The sequence below is a fragment of the Copadichromis virginalis genome, linkage group LG6 (assembly GCF_057382275.1).
Source record: "Copadichromis virginalis isolate Kocher_CV1m ecotype Utaka linkage group LG6, C_Virginalis_male_GT1.1, whole genome shotgun sequence".
Lineage (NCBI taxonomy): Eukaryota > Metazoa > Chordata > Actinopteri > Cichliformes > Cichlidae > Copadichromis > Copadichromis virginalis.
In genome coordinates, this window is record NC_140623.1 from 40,312,658 (window position 1) to 40,339,873 (window position 27,216).

Genomic DNA, 27,216 nt, shown 5'->3' on the forward strand with positions numbered 1-27,216 from the left:
ACTCCAATGTTGACTACCAACAGGGAGCACTTACAAAAACTTCAGGAAAAGGTTTGTAATGTCAATTTCACCAGTTTATTGTGGCAATTTCGTATAGATTCCCTGTTAACTTTTCTAACTGGCCATGATGTTCAGGCCCTCAGCCAGAACTGCACTGAAAACACACTTTATTCTGCGGTGGAAATCGTAGCAGTGTTTCAGGAATACTCATTTAAAACTACAAAATGAATACTTAAAAAAAGTGAACACAAATTTCTACAATCTTTAGGCTGTTATTTTTATGTCATTTTCTTTTTTTTTCTTCTATTTTTTACCTACTTCCCCTTTTCAATGGTGCATGCTTTACCCTCTGAGCCAGTTTTGTTTTGTCACAATAATTATATTAATATTTTATTCTACAGTAGGTTGTTTTTAATGCTCATGTCAGCTCATCTATATATAGTATATATATAGATGAGCTGACATATATATATATATATATAGTAACAAGCTGGATAAACTATCCAGCTTGTTACTAGCACACAGTTCAACAACCAGTATCTGTGACTGCGGATGCATTAGTACACGTGGCACTAAATCTGCTGAACAATACATACAGGTTTTGCAACCACATATAATGGCATTCATCTAGATGACACCTTTTCAGGAAGACAATGCAAAACTTCATTCTGCACATATTCAATAAAAGAGAGTGTCTGGGTTTTAAACTGCATGCTTGCAACTATAGAGCAATAAATATGAATTAAGATGCCCTGAAAAATGTGAAAACATTTGGCTTCGAATCTCCAGGAACTGATGTCCATCCGTTCCTGAACGCAGTGATGCAACACAGTGGTAAACATGCCTCATAACATATTTAAAATGTTTTGTTGGATTTTTTTTTTTAATAGCATGATTTTTGAAAAAAAGAACACTTCTCACTTTAAACATTGTCTTTCATCTGGTTTGAATCAACTAAAGGGCTTTTGATAATTTACAGATAATCACATTGCACTTTTCTTGACATTTTACAGTGTGTCCTGACTTCTTAGTAAAGAAGGTTGTAAAACATACACTAAAATTTTCTCAAATGACTGATTTTCACAAGTAATGTTCTCATGTATGCCTGTATCTCACCATCGCAGCAGTTTTGGTTTTATTTGGTTTAAAATATGTGTATTGCAAAGATTTCTGTAGCACCATCCCACCAGATTTCCCTTTCACCAACTATTGACACAGCGTTCTGGGGATTATCCAGAGTGAGTACAGAAAGTTCCGTTTATTTGTTCAGTTCTGTTGTCAAACCAGGCTGCAATGGAGGTGTTAATGTAAAAATCAGTGTGGCAGATAAGCGTTAGTCATTCAGACTTTGCTCTGTCCTCTTTGCAAATACCCAGTTTCCAACCCCCAGCTGGTTGCATCAGTTTACACTCATATTCACCCCACAGCCAAGAGCCGAAAAAAAGAAAAGGCATTCAGTGAATTCCGATGTTTCACTATACTGTATTTCACATATTGCACTCGTGGTTCGTGCGCTGTAATGTGCTCTAATAAAGTAAATCTATAAAATATGATTACATAGTTGAGTTTGTTTCCCTGTTTAAAAAGTGTGGGCAGTTAAAAGCTTCCCATCCAGTTTTCCTGCTCTCGGCGGACTGATGTGTGCAGGGAGCGCCTCTCTTTCACTTCCAGGTGCAGCCCGCTGCGATCCAGTCACAATTCAACACGAACTGCTTTCTGCCTCATAAAGGCGCATGCGCACTACGCCTGACCCTCCGGTTTCTGCGTGCACTGCCACGTTAGTAGCGGTAGACACAAAATACCAGCTACTCTCCCAACCTTAAACGAGGGGAAACGGACCTGAAACTAACACCCGTTCCTCCACCACAGCCGTAGCCGAGCTCGTCTGAACCTTTCGTCTATTTTAGGGAAGAAAACTCGACGGCGACGATGTTGAAGTTTCTGATTTTCTGCACACTGGCTGTGGCCATCAACGCTGAGATAGCCGAGGAAGAAGATGTCCTGGTGCTGAAGAAGAGTAACTTCGACGAGGCTCTCCAGGCTCACCCCAACATCCTGGTTGAGTTCTGTAAGTGATTCTGACTGCTTTTAAAAGGTCTCCAGCTCAAGCTAAGCCTCCCGCTGCGGTCTCAGCTCGTGCAGAGCTAAGCTAGCCGAGTTAAGCCTGACATAATGTTAGCATTAAACTTTGACACTTGAGATAAGTTGCTGCTGGTTAGCTAACTCACCGACGTTGGGTTTGGTTTTTCGTTCATGCGTGACTGTAATTCACCGAGCTACAGAGCTGCTGTAGTTATTCCTTTAATGAAACAGAGAGCCTTGATCATCGGGCTGTTTTCTCGCTGTGATGGTAAAAGTAGTCAAGCTAACACCGAAGTGTAACGGGACTCTGCCGCGGAGGCAAAACTTGGCTGTGACCCTCAGATTTATTTTCTGCAAACCTCAACCAGTTTGTAACATCTGTGCGAATATAGTATTTCCTTAAATTAGCTTTATCTCTGGTGAATTGTATAGAAATTGTGCAGTGCCGTACTTAAGATACATCTGTTGCTTTAAGAGCATTATTAAGGCCACAAAGGGGTTTTTTGCACGCCTCAAATTGGGCCTTTGGGGGTGTCTGAGGAAGTTGCTGTGCACATAGCAAAAGGCAGTGAGTCTTCTCTGAAGTTAGAGAAGTCTGTGTTAGTTCTGAGCATTTAGCGTATCTTATAATCGGGGAAATATAGCGAGTTTTTTTTAATAAGGTGGGTTTTTTTATTAATACAAAATTTCCCCCTAATTTGAGTCGCCAAATTGTAAAATGCAGGAAAGCTGGGATGGTGGAGAGCAGATAAATGGGTCAAGATAGGTTTCGATCGGCTGTTGCGGTTTCATGCGGTAGCTTTCGCTTTTCTTGCACCTCCTGATAATTCATTTCCCGATTGAATTGGCTTATTAAACTGGTTAGTTTGGGCTTTGCAGGCCCGTCCCGCTTCACTTTTGTCTGATTGTTGACCTCTTTCACAAAGTGTGTGACAGCTGATTGGACTAGTCGGCTCTCGGGATGGGAGGGATGAAGGGCTTTGTTTGCCCACGTCCTCCTCAGCTGGGCGGGATCTCTGCGTGCATGGAGCTAGGTTGACGTGTACTTCACAAAAGTTCAACTGTGTGTGTTTGTAATGACCCGAGTGGTACAAGGAAGTTTAGTTCTTTGTCAATACGTTTTAAAAAATGAGGTCATTAGTTGACGTGGCCTTTCTGATAAGCAGGTTTATCGGTTCCAAGTGTATAAGTACACTTCGCGACTGAACGTGAAACAAGAGGAGAGAGGCACACACAAGGTTTTGTTCTTCAGCAAAATTGTCTTTATAATCTAAGATTATCTGATCTTAGTCTTCAAGTTGTTGTTATTATTATTATTTTAATCCTGGAAACATTTAAATGTGCAACTTTAATATTGGAAAAGGTTTTTCTCTTGCAATAACCCCCCCCCCCCCCCACACACACACACACACACACACACACACACACACACACACACACACCTCCCAGTTTCATTATTTTTTTTATTTTGGTAAATTAGTGATATTTCAATGGTGCCTTCTAATTGGGCATTCAAAGTATTTTTTACTATGAGCCACACTAAGTCAGGCACTCTCACACCGTCTTAACTCTGATTTCTGTATCTTGTCTAAGGATGTTTAATATACAGACTGAAGGAGTCAGGGATTGAACCACCAACCTACCCTCCTTATCCACATACAGATATATTATGGATCCTTAAGGGAATCATCAAAAGTACAAGCATCCTTTAAGAAAGCTGCTAATTTCACTTTAAGTTGCTCTAAAACATTCAGATATTTTCACTATAGAATAACAGGACACTATATTGGCCATGTTTGTTTTTTTGTTTAAATGATGATAAACAGAATTGATTGTTTAGGAAAACCTCTTTATTATCCCATTGTGCCAAGCAAAGGGAGACTCAAATACTTTAATCCCACTCACACACCATCCTTGAGCAAAAATCAAATTGTACAAATTTGTGAAGCTGGATCCAAGAGATGAAATGGGGATGGAAATTCAGAACCACTTTGGAGTGTCCTATCAATCAGGATCGAATGCCTCCAGGCACTCGAGCACTTTCATCAGTGCTGCTGTCGTTTTCTGACAGCAACAATTTTGCAAAAAGACATTAGGCTCATTGCAGTTGAGCTTTTGAACATCCAAGTCCTATTTCAATAGACTTTCTACAGTCTCTACATAGTTTTCATCACAGAAGCACTGAGGTGTCAGTAAAATATTCTCTAAAGAACTGAACCTATAATCAGAACTGACTACAAATTAAATCTTATCAATCATCCCCAAGGACAGAAGGTGATGCGGAAATGGCCGATGGATAGTTTGGATGAATGTAGCTTTTTAATTTGCTGATTAATACAAATTCTCATGTGGTCTTTTGTTCTTTGTCACATTTTTGTTTTCCACCATTATGATCTGATATCATTCTCGGTAGCAATACAAACCTTTCTCTGTGTGGTTTCCTCAGATGCCCCATGGTGCGGTCACTGCAAGGCCCTGGCTCCAGAGTATGCCAAGGCTGCTGGCATGCTGAAGGCAGAGAGTTCAGACATCCGCCTGGCTAAAGTGGACGCCACAGAGGAAACAGAACTCGCCCAAGAGTACGGCGTCCGGGGATACCCCACCATAAAGTTCTTCAAGGGTGGAGACAAGGAATCTCCCAAAGAGTACTCAGGTGAGTGGGGATGGATGCGTTTCATTCATAAGTTTTAGTTTAAAAATTGGGGTGGACCATAGTTGTTTCTGGCTGCTGATTTCCAAGTAATTAAAATAGGAGTGAGGGGAGGGGGTGGAAGCATTTAAACGGTTAACACTGAGTTATTCACATACACACGCTGTCAAGCTGCCGTTTCAGCTGGTCGTGGCCCTCTCGACCTTTGTAACTTGGCATTTTGTGCCACTGCAGCTGGATTAAAGACAGAGGTGATTGTGTCCATTTCTAAATTATATCTGTACTAAAGTTCAGAGATTCAGACTATACCAAGGGACATATTACCTTGGGGGTGACACGTGTCATTAAGGAGCATACTGCAGCGGCTACTCGCACTATAACAGCGAGCATAAATGATTATTAAAACGAGAAAGCATCTCGTTTCCTTCAGCAGTGAGTCTGTACTCGATGACCGTCATGAATCTGCTTTGGTTATCAGTGTCTGTACTGCCTCTGTTCTAGCAGGATGACAAACATAAAGGAACAGAAGCTCCAGCACTGGGACTTTTTCAGAGGTCAAAGCCAATTAAGTTATAAGTGACTGTTTCTGGGGGTTTACAGGTATTCTTGTTTGTGGCCCCCATGCTAAATGTAGCCTATCCTTGTTTTCAGACTTGATAACATCAGAAGAACATTATTTCTAAAAGTCAAACCAAAACACAGACACAAGGAAGGCTCAGATCTTTTGTACAGGAGTAGAAATGTTGCATAAACAAGCTAATAAAAGCCAAAATTTGTTAAATAATTAGGAAGTTTCATTGCTGTGAACAGGTGTCGTATACACACACGAGCAGGATTCCTGCCAAATCAAAATACGCAAACGGCCTAATATAAAACAGAACGGTGGATTAAAACATTTCTGGAGTAGGATCACCAGAGCCCTCGTAGAAAGAAGTCTACATCCATGCTGTTTATAAAACAAGAATAATTTAAGTGTAGTGAGTGCAGTAACGTTTAGTCATCTAGTCAACTACTTGCATAGGTCCCCGTCAGCTCGGGGAAGGATGGACTTATGGAAAGATGACAAACTTCCACGTCAGCTTCCTGATCGAGTCTTATCAGTTACACAATGTCCTTCCTGATTCATCCATCACATGATCATTTTTCATATTTAAGCAGAAACATCAGCTTTAATTAACAGTAGCTGACTCATAAAGGATGGCAAGCTGCAGGACTCTTAAAGTAAATTTTAATCATCCTGTGGTTAAACCAGATGGTCGTATCATAGTTTCATGTGGAGAGATTTATTATTTCAATTGTTTTTAGTTTTTCTGAAGTGTCAACAACCAGAAAAAACATAAATATATAATTGAACACTTTAATTAAATGTGAAGAAGATAAATTGGTATGAATATTTGGTTCATTCCACCGACCTGTTTTACATGCAGTATAATAGAAACAGCACAACACAAACTGATATCCTAAACGTTCATCCTTTAGTTTAATTTCTGCCTCATGATGAAATTTATATGAACTACACACTTTGGGAATAACTGATGAGAAATCTGAAGTTTATCCTTTGTTACACATCTACAATACTTGTCTTTGTAGTATTGGGAGGAGACACCAATCCCCTGGGGGTTGCTTCAGGAAGGGCACCGGTGTAAAAATCTGTCAAACGTGCAGAGTTACCCGCTGTGACGATCTCCTGTGAATAAGGGAGCACCTGAAAGTAGCTTGTAGTAGTTTTAGAAACTGTTGACTTTCACTTTATTTATTTATTTTTTAGCTTTAGCAAGAATCACATCTACACATCTACTTTTATAGTATTTATTTTAGCATCATTCATCATGTTTCTCAGCTGGTGCTAAAATACTGAGCTGATGGTGCATTGCTGCTTTGTGACTTTTCTCCTTCAATGCTCTTTGATGAATTGGTCTTGCCTCTGAAATGATGCAATCTTAAGTTCTGTCTGAGCATAGTGACTGACTATTATGTCATAAAAATGATGTTATTACAGGGTTAGGGGTTTAGATTAAATTGCTGAAGCCGGGCCCGAGTGACTCCTAAGTAATATGATCTGCACAGCAGCCTAAACATGAGCCAGCCAATCGGCTGCATTAGACGGGCAGTGGGCGGGCCTTGCTCCGCACGTTCCCCTCACGCTGCCTCTGGGACGTGGTCGAGGTATGTGCATTTCTTCACGTCTCCTCTGCTGGCCTGACTCAGTTTTCAGCTGGAGGAGAAGAGAGCAGGTTGGGAAGTGCTTTTGTGGAAACGACTACTCTGACTTTAAAAAAAAAAAAAGCCGCCTCCCACGCACTGCCTGAAACCTCAAAGTGCTGCATAAAGACTATGTGCTGAATCGCCTCATCGTTTTCATAGTGAAACTGCTGTTGCATCACAGGTCCAGCCTCTTTTAAGTCCAGTTTAAGTAAAACCCACAGAAAGTAAACATGTTTTAACGGCCTCACAAATGTGGCGTACAGTTTTATATTTTTCAATCATTGTGTGGTGATTAAACTGCTGAGGTACTTGAATATGAAAGGGGAAACGACTGAGCCTGAGTTGAAGTTGTAAAGAGCAGTTAGGTTTCAGAAATTGCAGAAGTGCAAAAATTTTAACTGGCAAAGGCGCTTAAATGTTCACACCCATAAAGTGAGTCGGTTGCCTCCGTGTGTTACGTGTGACCACAGGAAGTGCTGTGCAAATTCACTTCAATCTCACGCCCCCCAAAAATTTCAAGGTCTGCCTGATCCATTGGTGCTTTTTAAATAGTTTTGTACTTAAAACTAATTGGTGCACTGAATTTTTAGGCATAGTGTTACTAATGTTTTTGGGGATACAGAGGTGATTGTGAGAATAAACTCTTTAAAAATGTGATTGTCCCTGTTCAGCATGCAATTGCACCTTTCTTAAAACTCTTGATGACGTGAGTGGTTTGCTGTAACGAAAACAAATTCAGGCCAAAAAGGACAAATTAAATAAAATATGCACGTGTTTTTATACACAGACTGTAGGTTATGTCCCCAATACAAAAACATGCATGCAATGTAAAGTTGGTATTTTGTTTGCTGGTATATTATTTTTATTTATAATCATGCTTGGTTGAGATGGTAGAGTGCCACGTAATCAGCTGATGCTAGTGTTCATTGTTGACAAGCTGCCTTCATAAAAACGTACAGGTGCGCTGCACAGACACAGATCCCAGGTAATTTGTGTCATGTAAGATTTATGAAAATGTAAATTTCTGAAACTTTACTGACGGGCCTTTTTTGTGTATTGTGAAGTTGGACGTTTATGGGAATTAATGGAGCCTTTAATGGCCAGTCGAGGAACTGATGGTATTTAGCACTGGTGTTGGCTTCATTTTGTTTAAGACTGTTGCTGGTTAAAGTTAGACTGTGTTTGGGTAACGGTTTGGCTCTTACAAAACTGCTTTCAACAATATTCTAACAGCTCATCTAAATGTAATGAAATTTAGCACTGCTCTGACTCGTAGCTCGGGTTCAACTAGGTGGGCAAAGAAGAGGCAGGCACATAGATGTTTTTCAAATTAATATTCATGTACCCATTTTTCCCCCCACTCAAGATCAGCTATTTCTATTGAAATCCAAACTAAAAAGCCTGAATTACTGTTTTGTTTCAGCTGGCAGGCAGGCGGATGACATCGTCAACTGGCTGAAGAAGCGCACAGGGCCCGCCGTCGCCACCCTGAATGAGGTCACCGACGCAGAGTCTCTGATCGCTGATAATGAGGTGGCAGTCATCGGATTCTTCAAGGTGCGATTTGGATCTCTATAACTGAAATGTGTTTACGGTATCATCTCTAAAAGCAGAAGATTAGTCCTAATTCCTGCCTTTCCTTTAAAAATATACATATATTGTCGTGTTGCAATCAAAGCAGAGGTTGAAGCTACTGCAAGTTTCAATCAGAGGATTGCTGTTTGTCTTTTAGGATGCAGAGTCTGCTGGTGCCCAGGCCTATGAAAAAGCAGCTCAGGCCATAGATGACATTCCCTTCGCCAAGACCTCCAGCGATGCCATTTACTCCAAGTTTGAAGTGTCCAAGGACAGCGTTGTCCTCTTCAAGAAGGTGACTCTCAAATATTCTCTTGCGTCTGTTTGTACACAAACATGTGGACAAACTGTGTTCACAGGACATCAGGAAGACATAGTTCTCTTACTGATTTCATCTAAAGCTGTTACTCAGTCTGAGGTGTAATCGGAATACATTGTAAATATGTTGTTTGTGCCTGTGAAACGCACTTCCATGTGTGAGTATTTACAGTGGAGCTGCAGAAGACGCCACAGCTGTGTCTCTGATCCACACCTCTGTAATTTGATGCTGTTGAACCCACAGTATCCGCTCTCCGGTGCTAAACTTGGCTCGTTTGAGCTACTTGAACGTTTAAGACATGCACTTTGCTCGCCCTCACTGCCGTGCATGTTGTTAGGTTACTGTCTGTCCTCCAAGCAGCTCCCGTTGGCTAAAGGCAGAGGATGAATGCATGTAATTTGAATGCCTTCCTATAAGCCTGTATAGGTAATAAAACTCACTATAATTTACACAAGAGGTCATTAACTACAGCCATCTCATGTGCAGTTGGTCAGAGATCAGTTTGTTATCTGCAGTACAGTCAGCCTGTTGATTCATCAGATTGAGTCAAAGTCCAGAGGATCTTTCAGAAGTGGTGCGTTGGCAACCATGTAACACGAGGAACCTACGGAAATGAAAACCGCTGAAAATTTACAATATCAATTACAATGCAAATATCAAATTCAAATTCAAAAATTCAAATTCAAATTTTATTTGTCACGTACACAGTCATACACAGTACGATATGTAGTGAAATGCTTGGACAACTGCTCGTGACCTAAAGAAAACAAAAAAGGAAAAGGCTATGAATAAGATAGGAAATAAATATGAAAAATTAAAAAGTGTAAATTTAACTAGGAAGGAATAAAATATAAATTAAGGTTAAAAATGAAATAACTGTACAACACAAATTAGAATGAAGGGTAAATTTAACTGGGAAGAATAAGATAAAATATATAAATTAAAGTTGAAAATAAAATAACTGTACAACAAAATACACAATATAGAACTATATAAGAATGTATGAAGAAATCTAAATATAAATAAATATATACACAATAACAGCAGCTGTACAAGTATTAACCGGAAATGAAGAATATAGTGACCAGTGTTGTGCAAAAACAAAGTCCAGTGTGTGTGTAAGAACCATATGTGTGGGTCAGTACTGTGTGGTGGTGTGATTGAGAGACCGTATCGCCTGCGGGAAGAAGCTCCTCCTCAGTCTCTCTGTGTTGGTCTTCAGGGAGCGGAATCGCTTTCCTGACCTCAACAGAGAGAACAGTCTGTTGTTGGGATGGCTGAGGTCCTTCACGATCTTCCTGGCCTTGGTCCAGCACCGCCTGCTGTAGATTGAGTGCAGGTCAATCAGTTACGAAAAGTCTGTGGATGTTTTATTGGCCAAGCGTGTTCACATGATGTCAATGTTAACCTCAAAATCATGTCAGTTACATAAATTCAAAAGAGCTCAAATTTAAAGAACATGTAAAAACAATGGCAGATTACTTGATTTAAAAAAATGGGTTTGAAAACATTTTCACTAAAATAAAAACAAACTAGAGTTTAGAAAAAACTGAAACAGTAATGTGTACCTAAAGCTAAAATACTGTAGTTCATATCGTTTTAGTGGTTGTCAGTTTGGTAAAATGTGCCAGCACCTCCTGCTTGGTCACTTTGTTGAACGTGTTTATTCAGATGTTTTGGTGTCTACATGAGTTTTTCCCCTGAGCAATGATCAACAGTGAAACTCAAGAAACCGAAACATTTTCACACAGCAAAATCTGAACTATGAGCAAATCCTGGAAGCTCGACTCAAATTTAAAAGCTGCTGTGATGCCTTGCGTTGGTTTCTGGACTAACCCTTGGTGCAGTGGTTGCTGCCATGTTCGTTTTTTGGAGCCAAAGGCGGCTGAAATGACAAACAGCTGACACTAGGAAGCTCTGTTAGATAGCTGCATCTGTAAATTGTGATGGTACAACACACGTGCACAGATGCATGCTAACAAGTGCCAAATGTAACAGAGAAGAAGTAAAGCATAAACTTAAACTGCTGCAGCACAGCAAACAATGTTAACACAAACAAGGTGCAGAGATCCGGTTTGATGACAGAATAATCGAGTTGAGGTCGAGCAGGCAGCTTAATCACACCGGTTAATCGGTTAATTTGGAGCTTAAGTTTCAGTGCCATTCAGGCTGGCAGTACGCCACAGGCCAAATTTCCTCTCTGCTATTGTGCCAGTAAGAGCTGCCTGGCACAGCTGCACCACTGCTATTCTTAACAACCGATAAAAGTCTCTTCGGTCTGCTGGGGGTTACCGGGCGACTTTAAAGTGCTCTGTCTGGGAAATCTATGTCCGGTGTTCACAGGCAGACTAGATGTGACACCAGGTGGGTAATATTTGCAACTATAATGTTTCTATGTTTCCTTTGCAGTTTGATGAGGGACGCAATACCTTCGATGGTGAGCTGACCAAAGAAGCGCTTCAGTCCTTTGTCAAGGCCAACCAGCTGCCCCTGGTCATTGAGTTCACCGAGCAGGTAATCGATGGGGCTGCTCACAGCATTTAGATCCCTTTTTCTCACACCATAATGCTGTCCGCACTCCAGATGTTTTCCTCACATGTCAAACTGTTTTCTCCAGACTGCCCCTAAAATCTTCGGCGGAGAAATCAAGTCCCACATCCTCATGTTCCTGCCCAAAGCTGCCTCAGACTTCCAGGACAAAATGGACCAGTTTAAGAAGGCCGCAGAGGGATTCAAGGGTCAGGTACGGCAAAGCTGTCACTGTAAAGTGCAAAATTGTACCATCAAGAGAGCAGTGTGGTTTTTCTTTTGGGATTGAGATGCGGGGTTTTCCAGAAAGTCTGCAGTTATTGCCCATAAAGGACATTATAGGTGTTTACAAATGTCAATAGGTGGCTGGCTATATTAGCCAACCTAACTGTTAGAGGTTATCTCTAATCACGTGGACAAGCAATTTTGAGAGTTGGTACACATCACTCAATCGGAAGAGTGGGTATTCTCCATCATGCTAGAAAATAAGGTGCAGCACTCAGTGTCCAGCAGAAGGGAGCCAGCCATCAGTGACCTGCAATGAAGGAACGTGTTATTTGGGTGTTTTTTATATGGAGACCTCAAGGAAAACGCATTATTGAAAATGTATTTTCAGCCAAGCAGACACATGTGTTGTTGGTAAAGATGGTGAAAAACGTTTCTTTTTGAAGGTGTTTTTTGTTTTTTCTCCAGTAAACATCCAAAGTTGGCAAACATTTAATCACACTTCTTAAACTTGGCTCTTTGTACCTGTATACACCCTGACGCACGCATCAGGAGGGCTATTTTGAGTAAAATCATTCACTGACTCCGCCCTCTCTTCTGTCCAGATCCTGTTCATCTTCATCGACAGTGACATTGACGACAACCAGCGAATCTTGGAGTTCTTCGGCCTGAAGAAAGAGGAGTGCCCTGCCATCCGCCTCATCACTCTGGAGGACGAGATGACCAAGTACAAGCCAGAGAGCGACGCCATCACTGCAGAAAGCATCACTCAGTTCTGCAAACTGTTCACTGAGGGCAAACTCAAGGTGAGGGACACCGCTATACATAGACTTTATTCTGGCCACAAGAAATGTTAATTTTGGACTTAATAGTCTCCATAAATCACATAGTGAAGGCGATTGCATGACCACATCCAGAGTGCAAACATCTTTTTGGAATCTTACAAGCAATTACAGCCTTAATCTGCTTAATGCCATAAAGTATCTGTGTGATCCTTGCCTGTAGGAATGTGCTTTAAATACTCTCTCCAAACCACAGTTCGCTTTTTAAAGAAGTGATTGTCTGTTTCTCACAGCCCCACCTCATGAGCCAGGACATCCCTAAAGACTGGGACAAAAACCCTGTCAAGGTTTTGGTCGGCAAAAACTTTGAGGAGGTCGCCTTCAATCCCTCGACGAACGTCTTTGTGGAATTCTGTAAGAGCTTTCCTTTCTTTCTGCATTTCAACCTTTTTTATTTTATGGTGCAGCGTGTTTATCTCCCATATCCTTAAATGAGAAGTGGGGCAAGCAGGTCGGGGGGGGTGTTCACCTGTTGGGGCGATGGCGTATTTTTGCAGTCACTCTCTTGGGTGCGAGCTTTGGCAAAGCCCCTTGTCTGAAACTCAAATCGTCTTGCTTTGCCCAAGCTAAGCCAGATACCTGCTCATTCTCGAGGCTCACTCATGCACGCTCTCTGCAAATTAATTTGCTACCAGACACTTGATGCTGAAAAGCTCTGGTTAAATTTAGCTGTAGGATTGTTTGTTAGTTATCCTTGTCCAGATTTGCACTATTTTTGGAGCATTTTTTCCATATCTGGTTTATGTTGAGGTATGAACATCAGGAAAGGCCCCATATTCCCCGACAGGTGATGCGTTTTCTAGCCAGCCAAAGGATAGAGCCAGGTCAGGAAGCTGAGGCTGCACATGGCATGCACACTCTGTGGTTACTTGTTTCTAGCTTTATACTGTAAAGCGTTTCAAACTGAATTTTACTCACTGAGATAAAAAGAAAAACATTCCATGCATATTGAGTAAAGAGTTTCTTTCTGCAGTATAGAATTACATTTTGAGGTTTCAAATAAATGCTAAACAAATAAGTGCAAACATGTCTGCTAGTGTCTGAGCAGTTTACACCTTTTAACAAAATTAAACCTCCTTTGACTCTCTTTGATGAAAGGCCTTAAAATCAGTCCACAGGCTGGTAGAGGTAACCTCGGGGCCTTTTCTGCTCCCAGTGAACAACACTAGCTAAAGTTAGCTTAGATATTGAATCCACTATTGACGGGCTTCCAGCACATAGCTGCAGACATGCAAACCCAACTCAAACACAACCTGCAGTGGCTTCAGAAAGGATTTTGTCAGCTGCTACTTTATATCCACCGTAGCTGGTAAGCATCAGTGTGCTGATGCTGTTTACTCCATCCTGGGGTGTCATTTTTAACCAGTTTTGTAAAAGTTACATTGTTTTCCCTGAGCTGATGGTTGTTGCTGTTTTTATCAAAAAATATTCACCATTAAAATTCTGGTTTTCTTTGAATAATCTTTGTGGTGATTTAGATGCACCATGGTGTGGACACTGCAAACAGCTGGCTCCAATCTGGGAGAAGCTGGGAGAGAAGTACAAGGACAGCGCCGACACTATTGTAGCCAAAATGGACTCCACAGCCAATGAGATTGAGGCTGTCAAAGTCCACAGTTTCCCCACTTTGAAGTTCTTCCCTGCAGGAGAAGAGCGCAAGGTGAGTGCTGACTGCTTTAACAGACTGTATGTAAAAGATGGAGATGGCTGACGTGGACGTTCTGAGTTTAGAGAAGGAAATGAAACCTGGCCTTCCTTGATCTGTGACCTCAGTAAAACTGTGGTCAGGACAGCTACTGGACTATTTGTCGGTCATTAGTTTCAGAGTACAGAACAATGTTGAATTTGGATTTGTTCACATTTGGGTTAAAAAAAAAAAAAAAAAGCTGATGAATCCAAGTTAAAAACAAATGACTACTAATACTGATACTTTTTAATAAACATTAGAAAATGATTCCCACTGGCCCGAACGCCACACCAGTTTTAATAACGGTTGGCATGTTACGACTGAAACTCCCTTGTCTGATCACTGAGCCGGAGAGAAGCCATTTCCACCCTCACACTAATCTTATTTATGTCTTTGCTGAGTTCTTGGAATCTGAAATCATTGCTATTGGGGTCACCTCAGTGCTATTACTGCCTCCTGATTTAGCAGCGTTAACCTTGTGCAGAAACATGAGCCCACTCCTGAAAGTTTCTGCAGCATTTTGTTGGTGTGCGGTTCTGGAGCATTCCTGCTCGATGGCTTCACTCACTTTAAGATGGCCTGCACATGCCTTGCGCTTTATTGGCCAGGCATGCTCGTGCCACTTTCTCTCAGGAATCTTAAACGAGTGCTATATACCAGGGTCACCCCATAATAAGTCTGCAGATTAGCCTGTGACACTGATTAGTGGAAGCATGCAGAGGAGTCTGGAGGTGGCTGCAATGACAGACATGATTATGTCTGATTTAAAATGCTAAAATTAAATTTGCTGGTTTTCCAAAAGTTGACCGTCTGTCTTTACTTTTGTCCTGCATATAGAGCAGCTTTGGACATTAAAAAATAAGCAAATCTACTCAGTGTTTGCAATTAAATGCTTTGTGTGCATTTCTCAGAAACAAATATGGAAAAGTTTTTAACTTTGAACAAATTTATATCAAATTTATGTTTTCAGTGCACAAGATTTTATTTCCAATTTTATTTGTAGTGTTTTCCAAAAGGAAATAAGTCTTTTGGATGAGGATTAGTATGCACATCAGTCAGAGGAGACTCTTCCTTTCTTGGTTTTCTTTCTGAAATGACGTCTCATCTGCAGGTGATCGACTACAACGGGGAGAGAACACTTGAGGGCTTCACCAAGTTCCTGGAGAGTGGCGGCAAAGAAGGCGGTGCCCCCGCAGGAGATGATGACGATGACCTGGAACCTGAGGTGAGATCCTCTGAACAGAGGTGCTCTGAAGTGCACAGACGGCACTCTTGCGGTCACCGTTGAACCTCATTGATTAGATGCTCACCGGTATCGCATTTGAGCTTTCACGGATGTAGATGTCCAAATAATCTGATGTCTGGGTGCAGGTTTGAGGCAAAGCTGTTTTCTTGCCCAGATGTAAGCAGCTGATCAAAATGTATGTTTAAATTTTCTGGATAAAAGCCAGAATTACGACATCTATGGATTCAAATACTTGAAGAAAATAAAGACTTTGGTGAAGTTTCTGAAACTCGATGTATGCAGAGATACTCTACCGTACTTCCCTGTGTCACTCTGGCGTGCACGTTAGCATGGGAGACTTTCTCCTGACACCTTCCCACTCCGCCGTTGCCACCACGCCCCCCCCTTCACACAAGTCTAATTGCAGCCCAGTCCTTTAATGCCTCCTGCAGCTGTTGTTGCTGTTCACTGGGCTTCGCCTGGAGAGCTGAGCCTCCAGGAAAAAAGCAGCACGTGCAGCGTAGCAGTCACCATTAGCATCTTCACATATCCCACACCTCTCCTCACCACACCTGTCCTCAGACTAGACAGAAGAAATGCCCTGTAAAGCAGAGATGTCATCAAAATGGCGAGCTGTGTGTCTGATGGTGTTGACTCAAGGTCTTGTTTAGTGATGAAGGGATTCAGGGTGACATCGGGGGTTATTTTCGGTAGTTTGCCGCAGCAGCAGGATTTGTTGAGTTGTCTCAATAAGCAAAGTCTTACTTTAACTCTGACTGTATCAGTAGATATCAGCATTTTTCAATTAAAGTGTTCCTTTAATGTCGTTGAGTGGTTTATGTTGACAGTTTATATTTAAGCTATAAACCATCTGTGGTACAGAGTAAATTGGACTTTGTTGAATCTCTAACCCTTGTTCTCTGCTCTGCAGGACTTGGAAGACGTGGAGGACGACTCCGATAGTGAGGACGGCACTGACGACGACGGACACGATGAGTTGTAAACGTCGGCAGAAACGGAGGGAGAGGAGAGTCCCGCCCTAACCCTCCCAAACAGTCACCATCACCACCTTCACTTCTTTGTGGACCTTCCCTGTCCTGTGAACATTCATTATTCCCCTTTAACTGCCTCTCAGTCAGTCAGTAAGCTGGCCTGATAACACCCCGCCAGCTAGTCAGTCCATCATTGGCATGGCAGGGGTTTTTTTTTTCTTTCTTTTTTTTTTAACCCCCTCCCCGGCTCGTCACATCTGCAACCTCCAAACCTCTGGCTCAGACTGGTCTTGTCCCACCTGGCGGGACCCTGTGGAACAGTGCACCATTTCCTGTGGGAGACCTCAATGCCTTGTCTGCAAAGCTCCACATCAGCTGTCTGCCTTGTATATTTTGAACCAAATGTAAGAAAGAAAAAAAAAATGGCATTGAGATCCAAGTTTTCAAAATGTTTGTTTTTCCACACGCCCCCCTCCTTTTAAAGAGTCGTTGCTGTTCATTTGTTCAGTGTGGGTATCGGCAAATCGAGCGTTGTAACCTATGTTTGTATGTAAGGGGGGGGCAGGCTGCTGCCAGTGTTCTTCTCCCTCTGATAGGACCACAGGTTTGTGTGACGGTTTTGTAAGGACTGATCTCTCAGGGGAAAAGGGGCCATCCTGTAGATGTTTTCACTAAAATAACCCCCATGGTGTAGCACAAAGAGCCCCCCATCTGTAGCCGAGACCAATTTATTTTCTTTCTTTCGGGGGGGGGGGGGGGGTCTGTCATTTCTTCATTCCCAAATCTTTCGGTTCTGTCTCCTCGTTTCAGCGCGGCTACTAACTATTCTGAAAGGAACAAAGTTAACTTTTTGGGGAAATCGTATTTTATTTAATTGCTTTCACTTTGAGTTTTTTTTTTTTTTTTTTTTTTTTATTATTATTTAGGACTTGTCATCTTTTTCTTTTTTTAAATAATGTATCATTGTGCCCAACTGTTGCCGGTTGGGGCAGAGTTGGCCTGTGTGGACGCTCTCAGACCTGGTGGGTGGGAGTATGGGGGATTCTGATGGGTTGCACTGCATTCATGCCTAATCAGAGATTCATGTGTTTACTACAGCAAACAGAGATTGGTTAAGTTTACTGGTCGGGTCGGTCTGAGAGACGTGTCTGATATCTGAAGCGGGGAGGGAACAATTGGAACAGCCCCACCCCTCACCCATACTGTACCTCCTGCATCCCTTTTGGCTCTACGCAGCACCCTTACTTTGCCTGCGTGTGTGTGTGTGTGTGTGTGTGTGTGTGTGTGCGCGCGCGCGAGTGAGTGAGTGTGGGGCAGGGAGGGGAAGCTTGAGTAGAGCGAGGTGATGTCAGCTGAACAGCGATGGTGGTGTGGGAGGGGGAATCCTAACGAAGCATTCCATCATATCCAAATTAATGTGGAAAACGTGAAATGGTGGCCAATAAATAAATTTAAAAAAAATGTAAAAATGAAATGCCTCATGTTTGTTTGTTTTTTTCCTTTTTTTTTTTTTTTTTTTTGTATTTTATTTGTTACTGAAACTACACACTACCGATTTATTTCAAACATGATCTAAATGAGAGCTACTCCCCCAACTGTATACGGTAGATAATGTTCAATCTGGAAAAAAGTAGTCAAAAGTAAATGATTATAAATTTAAGCCCATATGGAGTATTCAAAATCAAAATGGGATTTATTAAAAATGAAATGAAGCAAAAATAAAGACCTGGAAGACAGAAGGATCTATAATAAATGTAGTTATATTAAGTGCAGAAAATGACCAAAAATTCCTTTTTGTTGAATCTATAGGTTACAACTGTAGATTTAGCTTTTACAGATTTGTGTTTTCAGTCTTTTATGTCACAGGTTTAAAACATGAATTATTAAAGGAGGCAGAGTCCTGATAAAGCCACAGTCTCAAAGCCAACACTCAAAAATGTCAGTGTCCTCAGAGACTAAAACTATAACACTTTTTCAACCTCTTAGTACAATATTTTTTCAGTTTCTATTTTTCTAAAATATAGATTTGGTTTCAGTGAACAGCATTTTATTTTATTTTTTATTTTTTTTATTTTCAGGTATTACTGAAGTAACTTTGGACCAAACTGGGATGCTGGAATCGCATCAATAGCACAGACAGACGTGTAGTTCATTGAAATGCTGTAATAAATCAAAACTACCCTACATATTGTTTATGGTATTTAAAGTTAAAATTAAATCCCAGCAAAGTCGAAATGCATCGTGTGTGCACGTCTTCAGCTGTTTGTGTTCACAGATCAGCTGAACATGCAGTACAGCCTCACAGGGCTGCTAATGTGCCCGTTGACTGGTGTTTGTGCCGCTTTCCGGCACGTAGCCAGCATACTGGAGGTCAGCAGTGGGGTCAACAGTCCAAGCCCTCTGCCCCTCCCAGTGCAGCCTTTCAGTCAGCAAACTGAGGCCTGCGAAACTGGAGCGAGGAGTTTCTCAGTCCTAAAATGTGGCTCGGTTAATTATTCTCCAGAGGCTGGGTTGTCTCCTGGTTTGTCTTATTCCACCGTGAAGGTCTCAAAGCTCCATACTAAGTGGTTAAACAAATAACTAGTCAATAAAAAAAAACCAGTGTGTGATTGTCCCTCCTCGGTGAGAGCCGCAGACCTGTTCGTCGATGTTCAGTTTCTAAACTTTTTAAATGACTGATTAAACTATGCTGTGGACACAGGACGGTGCATGTTTAGCTGATGTAAAGTCCCCAGGATGAATTTTTGTGGTTAAAAATGATCAGGCACGCAGTCACTGTCTCATTCTCACCATCTGATGATGAATCACTGAATCCTGTAACACGCCCATGAGTCAGTCAGTGAGCGAGGGCCAGACGGGAAAAAAGGCTCACATCAGACTTTTCTTTATTGCAGAAAGCCTTTTTTTTAATTCTGCTTTATTTCTCCATGCATTCACTTTTCATCCACGCCATCATTTATTCAAGTCACAGGGGAGGCTGTCTAAGCAGAGATGCTTACTTCATCTTATTTATTATTACTTACTTTGCCCATATTAGCTTCTCTTCATTGGCTTCTTGTTAAAACCAGAACTTAAAATCTTTCTCTTCGCATGCAAGGTCTTAAATAATCAGTGTATCACCTTCAGTTTTCAGGCTGTACTTTTAAGATTTGGCTTAAAACTTTCCTTTTTCACCAAGCTTGTAGTTAAGGCTGTATCAGGTGACCATCCCTTAGTTGTTCTACAATAGGTAAAGGTTGCTGGGGCTTTCCCATAATGCACCGAGTGTTTCCCTGTCACTCTACATGATACCAGGAGCCACCACAGGCTCAATACCAAACTTGATGAGAAATTTTTTTTTTAAAACAAATTTAAAAGAGGCGGAGTCAGAGGACTTCACAAATGTGTTTACATTTTTCATCTGGAGATTATCATTGAACAAAACTTCAAGGCAATTCATCCATCTGTATTTTAGCATCGCACAGCTCGAAAGACAAAAACAGCTTAAAGTGAAATGAAGCAAATCTTCACATTTAAGGAGTCTGAGGAAGACTGTGCTGCCTTACTGATAAAGAGGATGATGCAAACCCCAGTAATCTGGAAGTTACCCATCCTGTGTTACACATAATGATGACCATGATGACAGTCGTCCTTTCTTGACTGTTTGTGTCAGGCAGTTACTGGTCAACAGCCTCCACATGCCAGCAACCTTACCCCTCTGTGACCCCCCCACCAACACCGCCTGGTGTTTACTAGAAGCCTCCATCTTCTCCCACCCCCTCCCAGCTGGCAAGATGTCACCGCTATCTTTAAGTGAACAGCATCTGGGCATGTGGGGGTGACAGCAGCGGTAAGGGTTACTGGCTGTAATGTCTGGAGACGTGAAGCTTGTGACAGGCCAGTGGGACGGCCTGCCAGAGGGACTACTCATCTTCCAAATCTCGCCACTGGATCTGTGAGGTGTTGCATCCTAAAATAGCCCGACAGAGTATAAAAAGACCCACGGGGAGGCCGGGCCTTCAGAGGAACTCTTCACTAGAAAGCAAGAGAGCCACACTGAGAACAGACCGACTGATCTTTTTCTAGTTGCTGCATTTGAAAACTTCTGCAGAGACCATGATGAAATACTATCACTGCCCTGCATCCCAGACCTTGGGAATCAAACCTTGCAGCCAGGACATCCCAATCACCTGCAGAGGCGCTGCTTCTCTGAAGCCAATCCGAAGTGTCCACTTCCCCAATGACATCCTTTTCCAGGACTATGTGCGACAGGGCGAGCTAGAAAGGATTGGACGCTTCATCCGAGCCCAGAGAGTGACGCTCGACACCATTTACCACTCCGGTGAGAGCCACGCAAATGAAAGGCTCAGTTACACTAGTAGAAATGTTTCTTCTCAGACTTTATTCAGTGCGCTAACTGTGTCCTGCTTTCCTCTCTGAGCAGGCATGGCTGCAATCCACGAGGCCGTCCTGTCTGGGAACCTGGAGTGTGTGAAGCTCCTGGTCCAGTATGGAGCAGATATCCACCAGAGAGACGAGGAGGGATGGACCCCTCTGCACATGGCCTGCAGTGATGGCTTCCCAGACATCGCACGGTGAGCCTCGAGACTTTCTCCTTTATAGTTAAAAAGTTTAGCTTAAGGGAAGATTGTGTGCAATGCAAATCCAAGGAAGCCACACGAATCGCAGTGAGCCAGCTGGAGGAGGCTGACATCATGTTTACAGTGGCTCCACAGATGTAGAAGGTCACGCTCCCTGACACTGAAGCATGGTGATCTTTTTCACTGACGACGGTTTATCTTTCTTTCAGCTTTCTTCTCTCCCTGGGTGCCGACCCCGAGCTGGAGAACGACTGCGGGGAGAAGCCGGCTGATCTCATCGATGAGGACAACAAGGAGCTGCTGGAGCTTTTCGGGCTAGCTGCCAACGACTGAGACTCCCTGAAGCAGCCTTTAAACCCTGAAAATCGTCTGCTCTGCAGGAATGGTTAGGCAAAGCCACGTCGGTCCAGGATCCTGACTCTGTGAGGTGCCTCAACTTTGATCCAGGACTGCGGAGGTCTGGTGGAAGGAGGGCTGACAGAGCTGGTCTGGATGCCCTCTGAGTGGAGTCGATGTTCGCTGGAAGGAGGACTCCACCTAAAACTCCAGCAGCACAGATTTGTTGTTTCCTGTCAGGGCTTCAGATCTTTTTTTTAAATGCTGTGAACGAAATGAATCTTTGGATTTTGTTTGGTAGAAACTTTACGACTTTTGCCTGTTGAAAGCTTTGAACTAACAAAACCAAACAGGCTGCAGTGTGTGCAGTGTGCGGCTTATCAAGTTGGTTACTTGTGCCTTTTGATTATTGTGAGTTAAATGTTCTCTTTATAGTCTTTTGTATGACTTTTTATACTTATTTTTTAAATAAAGTTTATCAGTTTGTCTGACTTTGCCGTCATTTCCCTGCTTAACGTGAAAAAACCTCTGTCTCATGTTTCACATGAACATATGTCAATGCTGCATTTGCATCTTTAAAATGACATCAAACTAATCGATCACAGAGGAAAACCGCAAAAAGCCATCATAGCCTCTTGTGCCAAAAACTGCAGTACCTCCAGTGACCACTTGAGGCTGGCTCCAGTTGATCCCATTTTAAAGCGTCGAGATGAGCATTTTGCTTCCCCATGTTGGTATGAATATTAAACATATAAGGTTAATTCATAATAAATCAAAATGAATGACTGAGCCCACAAAACTTATCTCAGCACTGTTTACAGAGGTCAGAGGTGAAGGATCATTTGCATAGGAAACTTATGGCCAACTATGGAAGCACATCCTGGGAGCGTTTCAGCCACAGCAGCCTCAGGTCAGCTAATTGGTTGGTGGGACAAAATGAAAAAGGTATTCTGGACGTATTCCCTCAACACTGCCACTTACTGTGGTTTTAATGAGGACTTACTGTAGATCTATTTCTTACAGTCAGTATGTTGGTCCTAAATTTGACCCAAGTGACTGGCACTGACCTGAAAATATTGTGTTTCCTCAGTGACAGCGCAGTGTCTTCAGTGTATCTGCTCTATTTTAGTGTCCGTTTTGTTTTGGGTTTCAGTCTCTTGTGGCTACTCTACCCTGACTTTGCACTTCCTGTGAGATGCCCTGAGAGGATAGAGAAATAATGCATGTGCTTATAGCTTTCCCCTTGTTGAGGGAACCGGTAATTGTTCTGTTGAAATCTTTGTGTCTCTGCAGCCTGAAGATTAAGATTTTTTTTAACTTGGTCAAATTTTTGGCCATTCTCTGGCCATTCTTTTCTGGCCACTTTTGACTTTTCTTTTTTTCTCATTCCGTTTATTGAGCACAGGTGAGTTGAGGGACACCACTAATACTTCAACTAGTTTTTGTTTTTTCACCTTTTTTGGTTTGTGGTAAGGCATAATGTTAGAACTGTAGCTGCTTTGACATAATAATAACTTTATTTGTAAAGCACTTTTCAAAACCCAAGTGCTTCATAGTTAGAATAAAAGCCGAATACAGAGATGTGTGTGGAAACATGCAGACACATAAACAAACAGGTTATCATCCATAAAGTCAGATATTCACTCCAACTATGGCCAAAATAAATATGAAAAGATTAAGGGATATATTAATATGAGTCACTAAACTGCTAAATATTTCAAAATATGGTGGGTGAAACTGATCTCAGAACAGGCAGTCCTCTGAGGACCAGATTCTGTAATTTTGGTGCTGTGCCAATGGCTATGACATAATCAGAGCAACAATGCCACAAATCCCAGGCAGCTGTAAGTTTTGCAGATGTGCACATGCATGACACATTTAAGGTGCTGGTGTAAATTTGTAAACTTTGGCACTATTGACCGAAGACAAAGGAAGAAGAGGGAGAGTGTGGAGGTGAGAATAGCGAGCGGGGACTGTGAGGGGTAAAGACAGATGGAGCATACTGGACAATATGAATATGGAGCTCCCCAGCAGGAGGCAAGGTTCCCCCCCCTTTGGTGGTCCTCCTCGGGTCCTTGTACTCTGGGGCCTCTGGATATCTGGGGCCTGGATCTCCTCCATACCTGCTTCATACCCTGGTGGACGGGGCTATGGCTCCCCACACTCCCTAGCAGATCGTTACATGGAGAATCCTTTGGAATACAAGCATTTTGATCCACACAGGTATGCACACAGGTGTACACACGGGTATTCACAGACGCGGACTACACCTTTCTTGGCTGCTGCCTCAAAGCACATTGTGTGCTGTCTATCTTGCGTGCTGCACAATATAGTTTATTATTTAGTATCTACTGTTATCTACTGCTAGCTTTATTGTGATGGTGCTGTTTTTTTTTTATTATGTTGCTCTTTGCTGTTTGCTTTCTCTTCTGTTTTTTTTCTCCATACAGGTGATCCAGGTGTTTTGTTTGTTTTTCTTTTCTTTTTTTTTTCTTTCTTCCCCCCCTTCTCACCGTCTCTTCTCCCCTCTGGTTTTCTTTCTCTCCCTCTCTTTCTTTCATTCTTTCTCCCTGTCCTATCCCCCAGTCATTTCTGTCCCGTTTGTAGCAACCGAAAATAAAATAAATTCATAATTATAATAAAGGTCAATCAAATGGACCAATATGGCAAGGCCATGATGATCCACTTGGTAAAATAAATCCACTTGGCATCTTTCTTGGCCTTAAGACAACAATTCTGGTGGCTAAAGATCCAAACGGGACACAAAAAAAGAAAAGGCTAAATTATCATATCGTAACAACAACAAATCCTAAATGGGCCTTAAGCACCTCTGAGAAAATCTTATGGTTAAAAAGAAAAGAAGTCATCATAGTTACTGTATCATTTCCTGTCTATGCTCCTCCAGTTCTTTTTTGGACACTTCATAGATGATCGACACACCAATGCAGTCTGAAGAGACGTTGACGATGGTGTTGCATCGATCTCTGAAAGGCAAAGAATGACCACAGAACGCAGCCAGTCAGCAAATTGTTCTTTCTGAACTCTGATAATGAGTTTCAACCCTCAAACACATGAACAGCTAAACATAGCACATCAATACAAATATGAACAGTCATCATAGTGGTGATGATGTGGGTTTGTTTTGCAGCCCCAGGCCTTCAGCAGCTTTCAGTCATTGAGCCGACCATGAACTCTTCTGTATATCAAACTATTCTAGAGTCAAATGTGAGGCCATCTGCCGACAGCTAGAACTGGGCTGAAAAAGAGCTGTGCATAAATGAATGCCTGAAAACCTGAATGAACTGAAGCAGCATTGTTGAAAAGAGTGGGCTGAAATTCCTCCACAGTGACATGCAAGATGATAAAGCCCCACAAAACAGTTACTTCGAGTTACTGCAGGACTTCAGGAATTTGCTGAGATCTTTGGAACTTTACACAAACACAGCAAACAGTTTTTAAGATGTGAAAAGGCAGCAGTAGTAATGTGTCAGACATTAAAATGAACAGAAAGCGAAACTTACAGGAGCCATTCTACAGCCACCAGAATAGAGGCATCCTGAGCAGGTAAGCCGACCGCTGTCAGAACAAACAGAGTGGTCACTGCTCCTGTAGCTGGGATCCCTCCTGCGCCGATGCTGGTGGCTGCTGCCGTCACACTGCACACCAAAGCAAAGCATACAGACTCTTCAGAGTCTGCATGATGCATTTTTAAAGGCCTGAAACAACAGAAATACTGAGGTACGCAATGGTAAATAACTGGCTCAAGTTCAGATTGATGCGGTTGAGCTGGGCGATGAAAACGACTGCGACCACTTCGTAAAGGACGCTTCCGTTCATGTTGGTGCTGGTGCAGATGGGCAGCATGAAGCGAGGGACTCTTCTTTTGATCCTCAGTTTCTCAATTTCAAAAACATGAGGGGCAATGCAGCAGAGCTATGAGAGGCAGCACATCATTTGTTAGTGCTTGAACAGCTATGGAATTATAAAACATTTACTGGGTCAGCTGTGAGGCCTTTGCTAAAACCTTTTCTTTATCTGGCTTCACTTAAACCAACATATTTTACAAAGAAGGTCAGACTATGTCAGAAATTAATAATAGAAACTGGCTGCAACACGAGTAGCAGTATTGAGAAAATGGAAAAATGTGTCATAAATAAAGCCTAACAGAAGCCAGGAAGGAAAAAGTGAACCACCTTCATAAGCCTGTAAATCCAGGATTACATCTGAACTTACCCTCTGATTACAACAGAACACCGCCCTCAGTGTGTGTCTTACCTGGATGAGATCAGCATTGCAGTGACTAAAGTGACCGCTCTCATGACAGGGAGGGGGTTACGCCTCACAAACAAGAAAAAGATCATTGGCAGAATCACCAGGCCATGGATCAGAAGCCTGAGAAAACAGTATATACACAGCCAACTGTGATTATACCAAATACAGTTTCTCACTGCCTAAAACAATGAGACTCAACTGAAGGATTTATATATCTCCATTGTTCCAAATCCCCCCAAAGACGACTTTTTTTTTTTAGATAACAGACCTATCTGGTAGTTAGTCACTTCTGACAGAAACCCTTCATTTTTGTTTTTTAGCCTTCATCGTGCTAATTTTTCCATCCCACAACTTTGTAAAAGATTTGGATAAAAATGAAAGTTACTCTGAATGAATCATCAGTGTAAACCCTGTCTGTTAGATTTTTTAAACGAACAATGAGTATTTTTATTTACACTTGCAATTTAAAAAAGAAATAGTGCTGTTTTGGTATAAACTAGCACATTTGGTTTTTATTTTGTATTTCTTTTTTATTCTTTCTGTTTTATTGTAATATTTAATTTTAGTAAATAAATTGCAGGAGCAACCTTTTCTAATGTTCCCATGTAAACTTTATTTGAATTATTTCAACAGCAGCTTTCAACTGTCAACAGTGGAAACGGTGGAAACACCTGCGATGGCTCCATTAGCCCACTAGATGTAGCTGTTTAACCTGGTGGGATTTTCACCTGCAACAAATATGCCAAAAAGAGCGAGTTCTGATCATCTGTGACCAGCTAAACATTTTAATAACAGCTGCTATCAACATAAAAGAAAAAGAAGGAAATAAAGAAACCACTGGCGCATGCGCAATTAATATTGACATTATTTTAATTCACATTTACCCTGATTAAAATTCAGTGATTAAGCCTGTTGACTTGCCTCATACTGTTTGACTTGCATCAGAAGTAAATTAACCCTGTAAGTTTATTTATAAAACACTTCCACAGACATTTAGTCACAGAGCGCTGTGCAGCTAAACAATAACCTGGAATAATCACAATAAAGTGAAATTAAAATACATTTAACAGCAGCACAAAACCATACCGCTCAGAACAAAGTAATTGGTGGGTTAACCAGTCATCACTTACCACCAGCAACCCCCAACACACTTAGGAACAAAAACTTGTTGACCAGGACAAAGTTCCAGCATTTGAGCAGCCTTTGCCTCCAGATCGCAGCATCGGCAGCAGTGTTTTCCTCCTCACGACCGTTAGTCGCCATTTTTCTGCTGCACAGTTAGCTAAAAATTTAGCCACATTCGCTGGCTACTAATCAGGCATTTATAAAATAATTTATAATTAGATATTTATGAACAAAGTTAAGAAACCATTTCGATAAATAAATAATGAATATAATGAACATAAAATGATCGCAAGCCTCAGAAATCTGACTTTTACCGACTTTTCACAGGTATTCTAGGATGGAAGTCACGTGACCACCAGGCGAAACTCCTTGGCGCGCTGATTCCAACTTTTGATTGTTTGTTTTTGTTTATTTGTGATCGTTTTTATTTATTTGTTTGTTTTTATCTTTGGAGAAGTTTGTCTATTTATTTATTTATTCTGTGAGAAAATTTGGTCAGTGTGAGGAATGGGAAAAAATACAAATAAAAATGTACTTATGAAAAGAAAGGACGAGGGCACAGAAGTTATTAC

General features: G+C 41.7%; 2 protein-coding genes and 1 pseudogene across 3 annotated transcripts; 2 read left to right on the top strand and 1 right to left on the bottom strand.

Moving 5' to 3' along the window:
- Nucleotides 1–1,735: 1,735 nt before the first annotated feature.
- On the top strand, nt 1,736–17,805 carry p4hb (prolyl 4-hydroxylase, beta polypeptide). Its single transcript, XM_085460419.1, has 11 exons — nt 1,736–2,068; nt 4,529–4,735; nt 8,361–8,494; nt 8,670–8,807; nt 11,241–11,345; nt 11,449–11,574; nt 12,191–12,391; nt 12,661–12,781; nt 13,906–14,087; nt 15,226–15,339; nt 16,271–17,805. Exons 1-11 carry the CDS (start codon nt 1,930–1,932, stop codon nt 16,340–16,342), a joined length of 1,539 nt encoding a protein of 512 aa, XP_085316545.1. The 5' UTR covers nt 1,736–1,929; the 3' UTR covers nt 16,343–17,805.
- LOC146708493 (excitatory amino acid transporter 3-like) lies at nt 9,371–27,031 on the bottom strand (annotated as a pseudogene). Its single transcript, XR_014920962.1, has 8 exons — nt 26,650–27,031; nt 25,523–25,639; nt 24,990–25,180; nt 24,769–24,903; nt 24,124–24,231; nt 10,001–10,153; nt 9,536–9,588; nt 9,371–9,435 (listed from the first exon to the last, which is right to left on the bottom strand). The product of XR_014920962.1 is annotated as an excitatory amino acid transporter 3-like (transcript).
- ppp1r27b (protein phosphatase 1, regulatory subunit 27b) lies at nt 20,310–21,738 on the top strand. Its single transcript, XM_085460420.1, has 3 exons — nt 20,310–20,652; nt 20,755–20,905; nt 21,121–21,738. Exons 1-3 carry the CDS (start codon nt 20,427–20,429, stop codon nt 21,242–21,244), a joined length of 501 nt encoding a protein of 166 aa, XP_085316546.1. The 5' UTR covers nt 20,310–20,426; the 3' UTR covers nt 21,245–21,738.
- Nucleotides 27,032–27,216: the final 185 nt, after the last annotated feature.

Bases quoted from the DNA above. Each gene is read 5' to 3' on its own strand.
- p4hb (XM_085460419.1), top strand. From the start codon at position 1,930: ATGTTGAAGTTTCTGATTTTCTGCACACTGGCTGTGGCCATCAACGCT. The intron at 8,808-11,240 runs GTGACTCTCAAA...TTTCCTTTGCAG, and splicing joins GCGTTGTCCTCTTCAAGAAG to TTTGATGAGGGACGCAATAC. The intron at 14,088-15,225 runs GTGAGTGCTGAC...TCTCATCTGCAG, and splicing joins CTGCAGGAGAAGAGCGCAAG to GTGATCGACTACAACGGGGA.
- ppp1r27b (XM_085460420.1), top strand. From the start codon at position 20,427: ATGATGAAATACTATCACTGCCCTGCATCCCAGACCTTGGGAATCAAA. The intron at 20,653-20,754 runs GTGAGAGCCACG...CTCTCTGAGCAG, and splicing joins CGACACCATTTACCACTCCG to GCATGGCTGCAATCCACGAG. The intron at 20,906-21,120 runs GTGAGCCTCGAG...TCTTTCTTTCAG, and splicing joins GGCTTCCCAGACATCGCACG to CTTTCTTCTCTCCCTGGGTG.